General features: G+C 51.1%; 8 protein-coding genes across 8 annotated transcripts; 7 read left to right on the top strand and 1 right to left on the bottom strand.

Annotated features, from left to right (window-relative positions):
- Positions 1 to 48: 48 nt before the first annotated feature.
- On the top strand, positions 49 to 781 carry P175DRAFT_0526070 (uncharacterized protein; the record flags this gene model as incomplete). Its single annotated transcript, XM_040899443.1, has 3 exons — positions 49 to 124; positions 176 to 293; positions 342 to 781. The coding sequence occupies exons 1-3, from the start codon at positions 119 to 121 to the stop codon at positions 779 to 781; spliced, it is 564 nt and encodes a 187-aa protein (XP_040749705.1). The 5' UTR covers positions 49 to 118.
- Positions 782 to 1,008: 227 nt separating this feature from the next.
- P175DRAFT_0511739 (purine-nucleoside phosphorylase) lies at positions 1,009 to 2,270 on the top strand (the record flags this gene model as incomplete). The annotated part of the gene is made up of 5 exons (XM_040898611.1): positions 1,009 to 1,140; positions 1,197 to 1,467; positions 1,490 to 1,532; positions 1,564 to 2,067; positions 2,114 to 2,270. The coding sequence occupies 5 exons, from the start codon at positions 1,009 to 1,011 to the stop codon at positions 2,268 to 2,270; spliced, it is 1,107 nt and encodes a 368-aa protein (XP_040749704.1).
- A 537-nt stretch (positions 2,271 to 2,807) lies between these two features.
- P175DRAFT_0552081 (uncharacterized protein) lies at positions 2,808 to 3,648 on the top strand (the record flags this gene model as incomplete). The annotated part of the gene is made up of 1 exon (XM_040900450.1): positions 2,808 to 3,648. A coding segment is annotated over one exon (402 nt), but the record flags the coding sequence as incomplete, so codon positions are not given.
- Positions 3,649 to 4,999: 1,351 nt separating this feature from the next.
- Positions 5,000 to 6,383, top strand: P175DRAFT_0495699 (S8 family peptidase; the record flags this gene model as incomplete). Its single annotated transcript, XM_040896089.1, has 4 exons — positions 5,000 to 5,323; positions 5,382 to 5,826; positions 5,876 to 5,964; positions 6,030 to 6,383. The coding sequence occupies 4 exons, from the start codon at positions 5,000 to 5,002 to the stop codon at positions 6,381 to 6,383; spliced, it is 1,212 nt and encodes a 403-aa protein (XP_040749702.1).
- Positions 6,384 to 7,462: 1,079 nt separating this feature from the next.
- Positions 7,463 to 9,500, top strand: P175DRAFT_0465184 (putative MFS multidrug transporter; the record flags this gene model as incomplete). The annotated part of the gene is made up of 3 exons (XM_040894867.1): positions 7,463 to 7,644; positions 7,999 to 8,328; positions 8,437 to 9,500. 3 exons carry the CDS (start codon positions 7,463 to 7,465, stop codon positions 9,338 to 9,340), a joined length of 1,416 nt encoding a protein of 471 aa, XP_040749701.1. The 3' UTR covers positions 9,341 to 9,500.
- Positions 9,501 to 9,815: 315 nt separating this feature from the next.
- Positions 9,816 to 12,321, top strand: P175DRAFT_0535224 (glutathione S-transferase family protein; the record flags this gene model as incomplete). The annotated part of the gene is made up of 9 exons (XM_040900207.1): positions 9,816 to 10,112; positions 10,213 to 10,406; positions 10,460 to 11,090; positions 11,142 to 11,246; positions 11,296 to 11,426; positions 11,486 to 11,663; positions 11,722 to 11,805; positions 11,860 to 12,205; positions 12,260 to 12,321. 9 exons carry the CDS (start codon positions 9,816 to 9,818, stop codon positions 12,319 to 12,321), a joined length of 2,028 nt encoding a protein of 675 aa, XP_040749700.1.
- A 122-nt stretch (positions 12,322 to 12,443) lies between these two features.
- Positions 12,444 to 13,676, bottom strand: P175DRAFT_0504235 (uncharacterized protein). Its single transcript, XM_040897812.1, has 3 exons — positions 13,440 to 13,676; positions 13,213 to 13,328; positions 12,444 to 13,133 (listed from the first exon to the last, which is right to left on the bottom strand). Exons 1-3 carry the CDS (start codon positions 13,482 to 13,484, stop codon positions 12,491 to 12,493), a joined length of 804 nt encoding a protein of 267 aa, XP_040749699.1. The 5' UTR covers positions 13,485 to 13,676; the 3' UTR covers positions 12,444 to 12,490.
- A 101-nt stretch (positions 13,677 to 13,777) lies between these two features.
- Positions 13,778 to 14,704, top strand: P175DRAFT_0504232 (uncharacterized protein). Its single transcript, XM_040897811.1, has 3 exons — positions 13,778 to 13,864; positions 14,035 to 14,361; positions 14,432 to 14,704. Exons 1-3 carry the CDS (start codon positions 13,855 to 13,857, stop codon positions 14,482 to 14,484), a joined length of 390 nt encoding a protein of 129 aa, XP_040749698.1. The 5' UTR covers positions 13,778 to 13,854; the 3' UTR covers positions 14,485 to 14,704.
- The last annotated feature ends 191 nt before the right edge of the window (positions 14,705 to 14,895 follow it).

Below are 14,895 nucleotides of genomic sequence, written 5' to 3'. Positions count from 1 at the left end.
TCCAGCCAATTTCAACAACCTGGCAATTACGTATTTTATCACCCACCATCTCCAGCTCCCGAGGTCGGCTTCTTCAGCTCCTGCACATATCTCGCTATATATTGTTCCTACAGACATCATGGATGTATGTGACCCCATTCGGAGCTTTTGGGAACCGTCTTGCTAACCTTAATAGGTATTCTACACCTACACCTATGCCACGGCAGGATGGCTCTCCCTCCAAAGCATCACACTTCTCACAGTCCCACAAATGATAACAGCAATACTGATTGATGAAGCGAGACCTGCTACCAGTCAGTAATTTCTTCAGCAGTCTCCTGGTTTCACTTAGAGTTGCACAGATTGGTGGCTGACCCAATTCGCCCGTCTAGCTATCGAGGTCTACTTCGCCCGCTGCCTGGGGTTAGGTCTCCTCACTATCGCTGCCCTAACAATCATGTTGACCGGATCAATTCCTCTAACGTCGACCATCTCCGCGCCAGTCTCAACGGAGGAGGCCGATCCGAAAGCTCCTTACGCCGTCCCCACCTTGATGGTGACTTCTGTTTATCACGCTATGAGCGCGTCCTATGCGTACACGAGATACCTAAATACGAACCAAGGCGTCTTCATATTCGCGATCGCCGGGTACTCCCTCATTGCGTCAATCGGTTTGTGGTGTCTCTTATTTGGGAGTGATAATGGACGGATCAGTCGAAGAACCGGGGCAGACAAGCGTACCGCAGGGTTCCCGTTCAAGAATAGCGAGGCGGCAAAGAAACATTCCGGAAAGATTTTCTAGTCTATCTTCCATGTCGATCTACAGATATGGATTTTTTTTTCCCCTTACGTTTGGAGATGATGAAGGATTGGGTTTAAGCCTGCGGCGAATGTTTCGTATCCATTACCAACCTTTCGTCGCGTGTGGTGTGGGTCTTGCGATCGGCAGCCCCAAATACAAGTTGATAAGGAAGAGGGAATATTTAAAGGGGACAAAATCAGGACCTCTTAAGCGGTCGTGCAGACGTCATGAAGCTTTTCAAGTCTTTTGTCGCGGCGTCGCTGTTTGCCAGCAGCTGGCTGCTGCCCCTGACCCTAGGGGAATCAGTTGCCCGTGCCACGGATCGCAAGATCGCTCCCAAGGTGTTCATTCTGTCCATGGTGTGTTTTCAGTTTCGTATTAGAATATGCCATATTTTTAATCAAAGTTGAACCAGTTTGAGCCTGAAGCTGAAGTGTGGTGGGGCATTCCGGAATTCAACTTGCTGGCGCATAACATCACCGTCCCTGGGGCATCTCCTCTCTTCCCCAATGTTCACTGCACAGAAGACTTCCAGGTCTGCCAGCTGGTGACCGGTGAAACTGAAATCAATGCCGCGGTCACCGTGTCATCTGTAATTTTCTCGCCTTTCTTCGACCTCCAGCACACTTATTTCCTCATTGCCGGGATTGCGGGAATTAACCCTAAGGTCGCCACTAGCCTCTTCGGTCACCTTTGCTCGGTTCGCAGTCCAAGTTGCCCTGCAGTATGAGATTGATATACGAGAGATGCCGTCCAATATGACCACCGGGTACATTCCCCAGGGGCGCATATGCGCCAAACCAATACCCTACAAGCATCTACGGCACGGAAGTGTTCGAGGTTAATGCTGAGCTTCGCTCAATGGCCGCTGCATTCGCCAGAAAAGCTCAGCTAGCAGACAATGCCATAGCCAAGCAATACCGTAGCTTGTATGCCACTCCAGAAGGCATCTACGCTGCTGCTACCAAGGACCCGTCCGTGCTCGAGTGCGATACCGCCACGAGCGACGTCTACTTCAGCGGCCATTACCTCGGCGATGCATTCGCAGACTTCACTACCCTGATGACAAGCGGCAAGGGGCAATACTGCAGCACTCAACAGGAGGATAATGCGACCCTGGAAGCTCTGCTGCGTGCTGCTGCCCATGGTGTGACCGATTTCGCTCGAGTCATTATCATGCGCACAGCCTCGGACTTTGACCGAGCGCATTCAAACCAGACAGCGATGGATAACTTGTTTTATGCGGATCAGGGTGCCTTTGAGCCAGCCCGTGGAGAACCTCTATCGTGCTGGTGTCAAGGTTGTGGAGGGTATTCTTCAGGAGTGGGACAGCGTGTTCGCTCAGGGAGTGAAGCCGTCTAGCTATATTGGTGATATCTTCGGAACTCTTGGTGGGACCCCTGACTTTGGAGATAATGTGTCCAAGACGAAGAGGTTGATCAGTCCATCCAGTTTGTTATACCTTGTTTTCCTACATCGGACTAGATGATATCCGCCTTGTACATAGTTTAGAGTCTTCGTCCCCAATGTTTTAAAACAGCCAGTATCAGTAATAAGGTATGTTTTGCATGGATAGGCACAGGATAATATCCAATTATCAGGAAGATCGTCTTTATAGTACAATACCCTAGTCTAGAATATTAACCCTTCTGCTTCAGTCCTCGGCGTGGGCATGGAAACCTGCACAGGATGCTCACTGGGTTGATATTTGGACAGCCATGCCCCAATTGACCGAGCCAGCGAACCTCCCTGCGCCGCCGTTTGTAAGGGAAATTCCACCTTCATGTGAGACGGGACTAATCAAGTCAGAACGCCTCCGACTCGGTATTTAAAGAATACCACACTTCGCCAGACCATTCGCCTCCCACTGGGTACAGATACTATTCGTCTGCGTCTATCTAATGCCTTTGGTCTCACTGACTTGCCTGTCACCAATGTCTCTGTGGCCCTCACGAAGCGACACCAACAAGAACAACCGGCACCACCCTCTCTCACGTATATTCCTACAGTGCATTCTCGCAACTAATCAGAAGGGGGGGGAAGCTGGCCCGATCTCCTTCAAACCCGTCTAAACAAGTACAAATCCCCATCCCAAATCGCCATCGCCATCGCCCTCGTCAACCAAGCAGCAGGCGGAAACCGTATTCTCGCTGACGGGCTCGGTCCAAACACCCTCAGCAGCAGGCTCGACCGCGACGTGCTGGCCCATTCGGCCATAACCCACGCGGTGGTCTTCGAGGACGTCAACGACATCGGCGTCGCGGAGAGCACTCCGGCCGCGCAAACCGACACCGGGGACCGTCTTCTCGGGGCCTACGTGCAGCCTTACTCGAGCGGCGAGCGGGAAGCGGACCCGGCAGCGCGTGAATTCGTTTATTCGGAGCAGCGGGGGTGTTCGATGGCGTGTTGGATTTTGATGCCGTGTTGAGGAATAGGACGGAGCAGGCTTTGTTGGCGGCGCAGTATGATTCGGGCGATCATTTGCATTCGAATGTGCTAGGGTATCGGGCTTTGGCTGATTCTGTGCCGCTGGGGATGTTTGTTTAGCTGCAGGGTATATTCATATGTGTGTGTGTGTGTGTGTGTCTGCATCGTACGGTTAACCCATGCGTGGTGGTCTCAGTGGATACGCTGCGAGAAAGTCCAAATACAGCTGAAATGGATAACAGAGCCTGGGTTATGATTTCGCTCGCGATCTAAAAAGTACTACAGAAGTATGTATGGTTGGCGAGCTGCCACCAGAGAACGAGAAACTAGGGCTACTTGGGTCAGGAGACGGCGGAGAATCAGTGGATGGAATGGAAGCTTTATTCACATCCCAGAATTAACTCGACTAGACTACTGGAATCAAGTATGGACCATTGTGCCACAGTTGAAATACAATCCTGTTTGAGTTCTATGTATTAATGGGATCAGAAGCAGTCTATAGGGGAGTGGCCAGCAAGATCTTCACGATTTAAGGTCGGATTATCTGCCCCTGGACCAGGCCAGAATGCAGTGGCTAGTTAATTATGAACGGACTAGACTGGGTAGTCCCGTTCTGCATGCAATGTTGTCTCAGATTCTTAACCATAGCGGGCGTAACGATTAGGATCTGAGGATTAACTCCTCCGCCCTGAACCCAGAGTTACATATGTCTTTTTTTACCCGGAATCGAATGATCTCTTGGCCCTTGAAGTCTTGGTCAGTGTTGATTGATTCCCCTATTCTTCCTACCAGGGGGAGGCTGTATGCCGATAGAGATAAGAGAGAGTCCGTTCTGCTCGTCCAGAACACATCAGGAGACCCTTTTTGAGACACATGTAAATCTTGTACGTTGTACTACAGTTCTGGCTCTTGGAGGAGAGGTTCGAGAGAGCTTATTGCAAGCCAAAAATGTACAGATATTCGAGCTATCTGACGACTTGACTTTGGGCACAAAAGTGATCTATGCTTTTTTTTTCTTCTGTGATTTTAACACCTGGCACAGTCAGACTCCGCTCCCTCTCGGCTTGTTCTAGAATGATTCCAACATCTCATCACCGTTCATATCCAAATCACCCAGACTAAATCCACAAGGAACCCAATATCTGCGGGACAGCGGTACACATCTCGTGAAGGTGCCAAGCGCCTAGACCAAGTCACACTGAGTCCTTCAAGATGAATCCTGAAGACTTTCCGCCTCTCCAAGGCTTGCTCGCACGACACTAATAACGGCTGCCAAAGGTCCAATGTACCACCTTCCTGATGAGGATGTAGGGCAGACCCAAGCGGAGACCAGGGTGGGTCCCTACGAGCGCATAGAAGAAAAGAAAGCTGTAGTAGCTTCGAAGCAAAATCAACGACTTTGATAACAGATCAGTGGTCCGTTGTTTCCCGATCGCCCATCCAACTCTCTCGAAGGCCTTGGGCTGGGGTGACCATCACAGTCGTTTGCGTGCTTCCTGATAGTGCTCGCTCCGATGGAGCACAATGGAGTCGTCTGAAGACGCAATGTCACCCTGTGGGTTTCAACTGCTTCTGGACCCTTGCCATTTCATGGCCATGGAGATTTCATGACGCGGGTTTTCGAAGTGGGGGGAGGGGGGGGGATGGGAGTGCTTTTGAGAAACTTATAAGAGAAGGTGTGCCCATTGCTCTTGCTTCATCCAGAGCTACAACATCCTCATCTTCACAATAAAGTCCCCCTCCCCGAGTAGCACACTTCTTTCTCACTAGGCCCTCTCCTAATTCCTCATCATGCACTCCCTCAAGCGCGGTATTCTGCTCCTCGGGGCTCTTCTTCCCGCCGTCTTTGCTGCTCCCATCCTCGAGGCCCGTCGCCCTGCGGAGAAGCTGCCCGGAAAGTATATTGTTACTTTCAAGTCTGGCCTCGAAGCGGCGCATATTGAGGCTCACACGACCTGGGCTACCAACGTTCACAAGCGCAACCTTGAGCGCCGTGACCAGGCTGACCATGACGTTTATTCCGGTGTTGAGAAGAACTTCGGAATCGGTAACTTTGCGGCCTACTCTGGATCCTTTGATGATGCAACTATCGAGGAGATTCGGAAAAGCGAGGACGTTCGTGAATCAACCCTTTCTAACGAAAAATAAAGCTCCGCGACTGACTCGGAAACAGGTTGCTTATGTCGAGGAGGATCAGATCTGGTACCTCGATGCTCTGACTAACCAAACCGGTGCGCCCTGGGGCCTTGGAGCTATTTCTCATAAGGGTACCGCCAGTACCAGCTACATCTATGACACCAGCGCAGGAAGTGGCACTTATGCCTACGTGGTGGATACCGGGATCAACCCCTCGCACGAGCAGTTTGGCGGTCGTGCCAGTCTTGCATACAACGCCGTTGGGGGCCAGCACGTTGACAGTGTTGGACACGGCACTCACGTCGCCGGCACTATTGGCGGCTCGACCTATGGAGTTGCCAAGCAGGCGAGTCTTTTGTCTGTGAAGGTCTTCCAGGGCGAAAGCAGCACCACCTCCATTATTCTGGATGGCTTCAACTGGGCTGCGAACGACATTGTTAGCAAAAACCGTACCAGCAAGGCTGCTATCAACATGAGCTTGGGTAGGTATAAACCGCTGCAGCTTGAGATTCTCTTACTGATTCTTCTAAGGTGGTGCTTACTCCTACGCCTTCAACAACGCCGTTGAAACTGCGTTCGATGAGGGTGTCCTCTCCGTTGTTGCCGCGGGTAACGAAAACGTAAAGTTCTTCCCGCAATAAACTCAGGGCTACCACACACAAAAGTTGTCTGACATATGGCATAGAACGATGCTTCTGGCACTAGCCCTGCCTCTGCTCCCAACGCTCTCACCGTTGCTGCGAGCACCAGCTCCAACGCCCGTGCCTCATTCTCCAACTACGGCAGCGTGGTCGATATCTTTGCTCCTGGTGAGAACATCCTCTCTGCCTGGATCGGCTCCAATACTGCTACCAACACCATCTCGGGGACCTCCATGGCTACCCCCCACATTGTTGGTCTGTCCATCTACTTGATGGCTCTGGAGGGGCTCTCCGGCCCTGCTGCCGTAACTGCCCGCATCAAGGCCCTGGCCACAGAGGGTGTTCTCACGAGCGTCTCTGGCAGCCCTAACCTGCTCGCCTACAATGGCAACGCGTAAATGGCAGCTGAACGTAGGTCTCCGGGTTGGTTGAAGAGAGATCAGGATTGACGCGCGGTGGAGGATGCGGATGACATAGAGAGAAGTCAGTAAGTGGTAGCGGGGAGTAGGTATTTGTTACAAATGCACATATTCTTTTCTCTATTATAAAGAACCGGTTTGTAGATCCGTAGAATAGAATCCCATCTGGATTCGAAACAAGACATCCTTGAGCCATTCGGATTCTAGATGCGCGTATAGTGTAGAGAAGCTGACGTAGTGGTCCCTCACCTGATACTATGGAATGGAGTGGCTGGCATTAACCCACAATGTGAGCCAGTCTCTACATTTCTCGTCCTATCCCTAGCTAGATCCACGATGGAATCAACTTTTCCCATCCTGGTTACCTCTCACGCTGCAGCCAAAGAAACCTGCCGATCCCCATTCGGGGAAAAAAAAAAGAAATTCGAAGAGGTGCAAGATAAGGAACCAGCGGGGAAGAAAATCCCAGTCCAGTATTTGCGGGTGTGTCTGTGTCCCAGCAGCCTCTACCTGGCGAGTTTCTTCCACTCACGATGGATTCACTTATCAACTGCCTACCCTACGTGTTCTTGTAGGAGGAGGCGTTGTTGTATCCTGCAAATGTCCCGATGGATGTTCATCAGCTGGAATGCAGGAACCCAAAAAGGATCAATCCAGAATTCCCCCTCTCCCAGGTGTTGTTATTATTGATGGAGGCACAGGACTTTACACCAGGGCTTCGGGTGCGACATGCAGTCTGTACTGTACCTACTTGGGTGCATCGCAGTACCGCTTCACAGTGCATCCATCCAGCTATCCCTTGCTTGCTTGCATTCATCATTCTTATTTTATTTCTTTTCGTGGGTTCTTCTGGTCCCTCCTCCTCCCTCCCCCCCTTGTCTGGTTGGGTGGGTTTTTATCAACTATCCAGGACGCTGAAAAATGAGTTGAGACGCAAGTTGTTCTTCTTCTTCTTCTTCTTCTTCTTCTTCTTCTTCTTCTTTGCATTTCCCGCCGTCGATGCCTATAAAGGTCACCATTCTCACGTTCTTATACTTCTGGAATCGACAAGAGAGAGAATGTCTCATCTAGACTCCGACAAAGATTCCCTGGAGCAGTCGCTCGCTCAGTATGGGCTCAAAGTGGCTGCGGATGGATTTCATATCCAATGGGCTGTGGGAAATCAAAGACATCCTCGAAACTGGCACATTTCTCGAAAGGTCTACAATGTTTCACTTCTCATCTTTCTGGAGTTCTTTACGTATGTGGTTCCGTTGTTTTGTTTTCGTGGTTGCTTTGATGTGAGCTAACGGTTATGCATCATTTCATGCATGTAGAACTGCTGTCAGCACGGCCGGTGTACGTCCCTTGCATCTATCTGCCAAATCCCCGCACTCTCGTCATAGTTGCTAAAAAGTTTTTCTTTTTTTTTTTTTGTTTTTTTTTTATCAGTCTACCGCTGCCAACGCTGCTGCTAGCGAGTTCGAGCTATCCGAAGAACTATCGATCTTTGTGTTTGTGTCGCTGTATGTTATTATACCTGACAATGTATCTTGTCATCGAAACGAGAGAAAGAAAGGGACCGGCTAGCTAACTTTGGGTTGGGTGGGAAAAGGTATCTACTGGGCCAGGCGCTGGGAGGTATCGTCTTACCACCGTACTCGGAAGCATTTGGACGGAAAAAGCTATATGTCATCAGTACGGCCTTGTACAGTATCTCATGTCTGATCATCGCTACCGTACCATCCCTCAAAGGGGTCATCTTTGGCCGACTCCTCAGTGGGTTTCTCTCCGCAATTCCAAGCACTATTGTCGTTGGCAGCATCGAGGACATGTTTAACTCCCGAGATCGCGTTTGGATGATCTGGTTCTGGGCTCTGGTGGCCAATCTGGGCCTGGTCGTTGGGCCAATCTTCGGTACATTTACCACGGCAGATCTCAATTGGTACGCTGGGGCAGGCAGAGAAAAACGATTGTCCACCATCCTTTTTTTTTTTTTTGGATTTCCCCGAATCTCTCGTAATACACACATGGCTAACGATAGAATTTTCAGGAGGTGGCTTTTCTACATTGCCGCCATCGTGACTGGCATCCTAACGTTGCTGTTGCTGGGTATCTGTGAATCTCGGCCAGCACTCTTGCTCGATCGAGAGGTAGCCAAGCTGCGGAAGATAACCAACATCGACTCCCTGGTAAGCCTGAATCCAGACAGCGCTCCGGATCTTCGAACCTTTGCACGTGTAGCATTATGCCGTCCAATCCGCTTGTTCTTCACCGAACTCATCGTCTTCACCGTCTCAGTAATGAGCGCCGTGGCAACCGCCCTCGTATATCTTTTCACCCAGGCTCTTCCGCCCATCTATGAAACTCTCGGCTTCACGCCCAGACAGGCATGTCTTCCGTTCATCGCCATAGGCGTGGGGCTTAGTCTGGGGTTATTAACGCGCTACTTGGACCTGCATATCATTGAAAGACGCCGCAGGTGCGGCCGCGTGCTCCAGCCCGAACACAAGCTGACCGGCTTCTGGATCGGCTCCGGAGTGCTCGCGGGTGCGCTCTGGATCTTTGCCTGGACGATTCCGCCAGACGTCAAGAATCTACACTGGATTGTTTCTGTCTTGGCGCTGGTGCTGATTGGATACGCCCTGAACGAGATCGATTACGTTCTGAGTGGGTATCTCGCGGACAGCTACCTCAGCTACGCTGCCAGCGGACTCGCTGCCCTCAGCCTCGTGCGGGCGCTGTTGTCCGGTATATTACCCCTTGTCTCGGCACCCATGTTCGATCGACTTGGGGCCAACGTTGCCGTCTCCCTGATTGCGGCAATGGCGACAGTTTTCTGCTTCGTGCCTCCACTATTCACCCGATTTGGGGAGACGATTCGGGCCCGCAGCAAGTTCGCCAAGTACAGCTTGAACATGTACCATGAGCACAGCGTGGATGAAAATGGGTATTAGATTTCGTTTCCTTGGTAGGAGGTAGTAACTGAATATGAGCTACCTGGAATCATATCCCTCCTTGGGTAGATTGTAGTGAGTGTCTGTTTTTATGTGCCACAGACTTTATGGGTGAGCCATGACTTGCCAACAGGGTTGCTTTTTTTTTTTTTTTTTTTTTGGTCCGTTTCCTTTCCTCTTTCAGGAAGATAGACAAATAAAATGTCAGTGATCTCGGCTTACTTGCATATGTAACCACTTTCATCTTCCCTATTGTGTACGGAGTACTCTCTTGCGTTCCATCTGGAAAGTGAGGCTTTTCCCCTTTTCTAGTTAGGTAAGCGTACGCCGTACGGAATTAATCAGCCGAGTCACGCCGCTTCAACCCCCGCCTTTTCCCCTTCGACCCCTGTCTTAAAAGCAGCGTCCAGTGGCTTGCGATTGCAAATCGATCACGAGAGTACATGGGAAGAATCTTTCGTTGCTTGAATCCGCAATGAGTAATTCAGGATTGCGTTCTCCGGATCCCCTTCCTCCATTGCAGCCCTTGCTTTCCTCTGTCGCGGAAAACGCGTCGAATCTCGCTGCGGAGGAGAGACATCAGCACCATAATCTCCACAATCAACATCAACATCCACATGCTCTAGAGCAAACCCATGACGAAGTCGATCACGATGCTCAATCGCTGCAGCCGCTACAGTCTGTAGTGGAGGGATTCGATCACTATGATCTCCGCCAGCAACACCACGCAACGCAGTCGATTCCACAAGGATCTCAATACAGATTGCTGCTGGTGAGTGGGATTCTCCAATACCATGCACTCATTCATGGACTACGACCTCCGTCTGCCTCAAATGATCCATCCATGTCGAAATACTAACATATGCGCGCAGCCTAAGGAACCATCACCCCCCGTCCTAGACTCACATGCACAACCCGAAGCATACAACCCGAACAAATCCATCTTCTCCTCGAAAGAACACGGATACCTACGCGATCTAGAGTCAATTGTCGATCCCCCAGATCTAGAAGCTTGGAGGGAACGACTCTTCCATCTAGATGACATGATTGTCCTAAGTGAAGAGCAGTACACATTGCCCCCCCAAAAAAAAAGCACCCACAGCTCACCCCCCCCTCCAGATTCCGAACCTACTTCCCCCACGTCGACAACATCTACTCCCACCGCTCAACCCAGCACTATAAACGCAAACCGCTCGTCTCGCATTACTGGGACTGCCGCCTTAAGGGCCGGCCCCCCGGCACCCCGAAATCCGACGACCCAGCGAAGAAGAAGCGCAAACGCACAGCCCGCCAACGCGACCTCTGCGACGTCAAGATCAAAATCACAGAGTATTTCCCAGGGTACGCGGCCGGGAATACCAGCGGCAGCGACGCAGACTTTATCCCGCTGCCGATGTCTCCCCCCCCCGGCGGTGCCGATGTTGGCGCCATCGATCCACCGCTCCCGGCGGAGTCTTTGCCTGGGGTGAGTGCGCTGCTGCTGCAGTGTCCTGCGGCGAGAGACACTGCTGGTCTGAATCAGCCGTTCGGCGTGCTTACCCCCAGTCCGGCTTTACCGGAGGGCCATCCCGGCGCGAATGGGCAGCGGTTTTTCACGATTCAGCGCGTCAATGGCAATGGGGCGAATGGGAAACATGATGGGGTGAGTGGTGGGCATCGGCATTCCTTGGAAGAAAGCGATCGCGTGAAGAAGAACAGCGTCCAGCGGTTCCTTCTAAAGGAGGTGCGAGAAAGGAAGAAATCGGTAGCTGTAAGTTTTTTTGGTTTTTGTTTTGCAGGTTTGTATCTATAAAAGTGACAGGAGATTGCTGTATATCTATCTATGGCTGTTACGTCACATCACGCCGTGGAACTTGTTTTCCCCCGCTTTTCGATGCTACCTGTCTCGCTCCAACCTTCTACTATCGTATGATAGTCGCTATATTGTTTTCAACTTCTAACCATTACATTTTCAGACTAGGACAATGTCCGCTCAACCCCCGTCCGTCCCAAAAACGTACCATACCAAAGCCACAGGCTCGGCCGCCGAGACCGTGGCGAACCATTCCAAAGAATCCGATTTAAAGCTCTACGGGAGTTGTTTCTGGTGAGTCCTCTGATGCCTTCCTTTGTGGATTCGTTAGTCTTCAAACTAAATTGCCTCAGTCCGTTCGTGCAGCGTGTGTGGATAGCTCTGGAGCTCAAAGGCATTCCCTATGAATATATCGAAGTAGATCCATATCAGAAACCCCAGTCCCTGCTGGAAGTAAATCCAAGGGGGCTTGTCCCGGCATTGCGGCATGGAAGTTGGGGATCTTATGAGAGCTCGGTCTTGCTCGAATATGTATGCATATCCTTCGCCCTGGCTTTGTTCGATGACATATGACTGATAATTTAGGCAGATTGAGGATTTGAATTTCGACCCTCCCCTGCTTCCACAGGGGGACGCAAAACTGCGTGCTCATTGCCGGTTGTGGACAGACTTTGTGAGCTGCCTCTCCTAGCCATATTCCGCTCTCTCGGCTCCCTAACAAATCCAGATTAACCGCCACATTGTGCCCAACTTTTACCGTCTTCTCCAAGAGCAAGACCAGCGAAAGCAAATTGCAAATGCGCAGGAGCTCCACGATGCATTTAACACGCTGGTTGCGGCTGCGGATACTCAGGGGCCGTTCTTCCTGGGACCAGACATCTCTTTTGTGGATGTTCAAGTGGCCCCATGGATGGTTCGACTGAGCCGTGTCTTAAAACCATATCGTGGCTGGCCGGAGCCGGAGCCAGGAAGTCGGTGGGCCGCTTGGGTGGACGCACTCGAGGCCAACGAGCATATCCAGGCGACCACCAGCACGGATGATCTCTATCTCGACAGCTACGAGCGATATGCAGGTAAGTGTAAAACATCGACCGTGTGTCGTGGCCATCAACCTGACCACAGAGCAGAGAATCGTCCAAACACTTCCCAGCTTGCGAATGCGATTAACTCCGGAAAAGGTCTGCCCTAAACTCCTGCTGATCTACCAGTGTTCTCTGCTTTCCAACGATAGTCTCCTGTCAGCACATAAATCATGTTGCTAGGCTATCGATTTAGATTGCAAAAAAAAAAATCCACTGAGTGACCGAGGATCTGGATCGTTTGATGCAAGCAATTTATCTAATTGTTTTGCGCGTAGTCTAGCTTGTTTTCGCACCTCTATTTGCTCTGAAGCCGCCTCTGCCACTACTGTCCGGGCCCCTGGGGCTGCGAATTGGTTGCCGCGGGGATTGTGAATTGTCGCTCCTCTCGCCGCTCTGCGGCCTGTCTCTCTGCGGTACATAAGGTGCATTTGGTCTGGAAGGCGATGCTGGATCGTAGAGTTGTCTCGATCTCCCAGATGCGGTAGACTGGTCTCTCTTGTCTCGGTTATTGTTGTCCCTCCCATTCCCTCGACTCCTTCCTTTACCCCGGCCTTCGTGCTTTGGAGGAGTGGCGCTACGCGGTGAAGACGCCCCGGATGTGGGTGCGGAGGGTGTTCCAAATAATCTCTCACGCGCTTCTTCGTACTTGCGCTGCTTCTCTTCCAGATTGCGCAACGCGATCGCGTGGCGTTCCTCGGGGGTTGGTTCTGCTCGCTTATCCTCATCTGAATCGTCGTCGTCGTTGGCACCTAAATCTAGGCGTCCGAGACCGGCTGCAGCTGCGCCAACCCCTCGTGACGATGATTGCCGAGCCGCGGTCTGTGGGTTCCGACTGAGGAGGGTCACGGTGGGTTTAAACTCCTGTTTCAGCGGGACACTGGAGTGGGTTTCGAGAAAGTGAAATGTTTGCGGGGATTCACTACATTCATAAACCAAAACTGAGTTAGAAAATTAAGACCTAGTTTTAATCCAGTCCCAAAAGGGGGGATATGACGTACGCTTCAGCCCATAATTGACGGTTGAACTCAGCCTGCTGGGCTCTTCGTTGGGCTTTGGTGACCTTGGACGATACTTTTTTTTCCGGTAGAGGCGGGGTGGGTTCGGCGGTTAGTTTCTGGAAGGAAAAATGTTCCCGGGTCAGACGGCGCCCACAATTGATTGATATTGAAAAAGAAGCGCAACTGAAGAAGAAGGGGAGGGAGAGAGGAAAAAGGCCAGAACGTACATCAGCTTGGGACTCCCAATCATCTTCCCAAGCGTCTCCGTCCATTGAAGCTTTCGTGCTCATGGCAGGGTAAAAATTGAATATTAGCGAGGAGAGGGGATAAAAACACCCCGATGTATACGGCGGATAGGAGAGTGATTTTGGGGCCAAGGTCCAAGATATCAAAGAGACCAAAAAATTCGGGGGGGCAGGAGTACAGCAGGTGGTGATTGCGAGAGAAGAGAGAGAAGAAGATGAGAAGAAGATGAGAAGAAGATGAGAGTCGGCGGCCGAGTTTGGCGGAGAATAGTTTTGCTTAGTTAAGATACATTCATCCATCATCGATCGTTCTGTCTGCGTTTAATTTGTCTCACTTTGGCTCTCTCCCTCCCTCTCTCTCTCTCTCTCTCTGTCCCTGTCTGAGGATCCTCTCGCCATGGCTACAGGTACGTCTGTCTCCTTTCTCTCGCTGATTCAAGTATTATTCCTCAACTACCCTCTGGCGACCCCCCCCCTCCCCGCATTTCACCACCGGCTCAACCACCACTCCTCTGCAACGAGCCAACTCCAACAACAAATTAATCAATCTTCAAGCCTGACTCAGTGCCCTCCATAGACCCGGACGGTGACTCTCAAATGGCCTCCTCTCCCGAATCTAGCCACTCCCCCTCCGATGTCGAAGACTCGCAGCCCCGTGCCCGCACGCCGACTCATCCAACACAAAGCACCCTTTCGCAGTTCGCTGGCGTCTCGGAGCTCTCTCCACCAGGCTCACAGACTCAGACCACAGCCGAGATGGTCGGACTAGGGAAAGGACTCTCTAGTCCTGATGGGGGGGTAGCAGAGTCAGCCCAACAGCCGGGAGCATCGTGGATGAATAAGCGAGCAGAAGAGGAGTACCAGCGCGCGATGGAGTATGTGATTGATCAGGATTTCACTCTCGGTAGGTATTCTGTTTCTTTTTCTACTGGTGGGGTAGTGGATGCTAATACGGAGGACTATTATCATGTTAGATGAGTTTGGAGACCCGTTCGACGAGAGCGATATGAAAGAAAAGCTGTTTTAGAACTGGGCTAGCATAATACGGTGTTTGGTGTTCTCTCCCTGTGTCTTTTCTTTTAGTATGATCTACTGCAAGCTTTTGAATGACTTGTGAGCTCTTCGATCCGAGCTAGATGATGGGTGCAATGGCTGGGATAGCTAGGCACCACAACGACCCAAGCAAAGACAAGAAGCACATGAATAGTCAGTCTATCATCTCTTGATCTAGTGGAAATGAGTAGTGTCAGTGCCGCTCAACCGTTATTCGTAGTCTCGTGGTGTTGGCACAGCAACCATCCCGCAACGCGCCCACTCCGAACTAAAAAAACAACAACTGAATATTCATTGTATGGATGATTTCGTTCTTCTACACTTGTTAGCAACGCGCCCACTCCGACAACATTTCTTTCGCAGCTCAACATCGACTGGCGCTGTA

This window comes from Aspergillus ochraceoroseus (genome assembly GCF_002846915.1).
Source record: "Aspergillus ochraceoroseus IBT 24754 chromosome Unknown P175scaffold_8, whole genome shotgun sequence".
Classification (NCBI taxonomy): Eukaryota; Fungi; Ascomycota; class Eurotiomycetes; order Eurotiales; family Aspergillaceae; genus Aspergillus; species Aspergillus ochraceoroseus.
Note: the sequence above shows the minus strand (reverse complement) of the source record. Positions and strands in the feature narration are given on the sequence as shown.

What these genes read in the sequence shown, in the direction of transcription:
- P175DRAFT_0504235 (XM_040897812.1), bottom strand. Translation starts at nt 13,484, where the DNA reads ATGGACGGAGACGCTTGGGAAGATGATTGGGAGTCCCAAGCTGAT. An exon ending in ATTGGGAGTCCCAAGCTGAT is followed by an intron (nt 13,329 to 13,439) that starts GTACGTTCTGGC and finishes TTTTCCTTCCAG; the next exon opens with AAACTAACCGCCGAACCCAC. An exon ending in CGTCAATTATGGGCTGAAGC is followed by an intron (nt 13,134 to 13,212) that starts GTACGTCATATC and finishes TTATGAATGTAG; the next exon opens with TGAATCCCCGCAAACATTTC.
- P175DRAFT_0504232 (XM_040897811.1), top strand. An exon ending in TGATCAGGATTTCACTCTCG is followed by an intron (nt 14,362 to 14,431) that starts GTAGGTATTCTG and finishes TTATCATGTTAG; the next exon opens with ATGAGTTTGGAGACCCGTTC.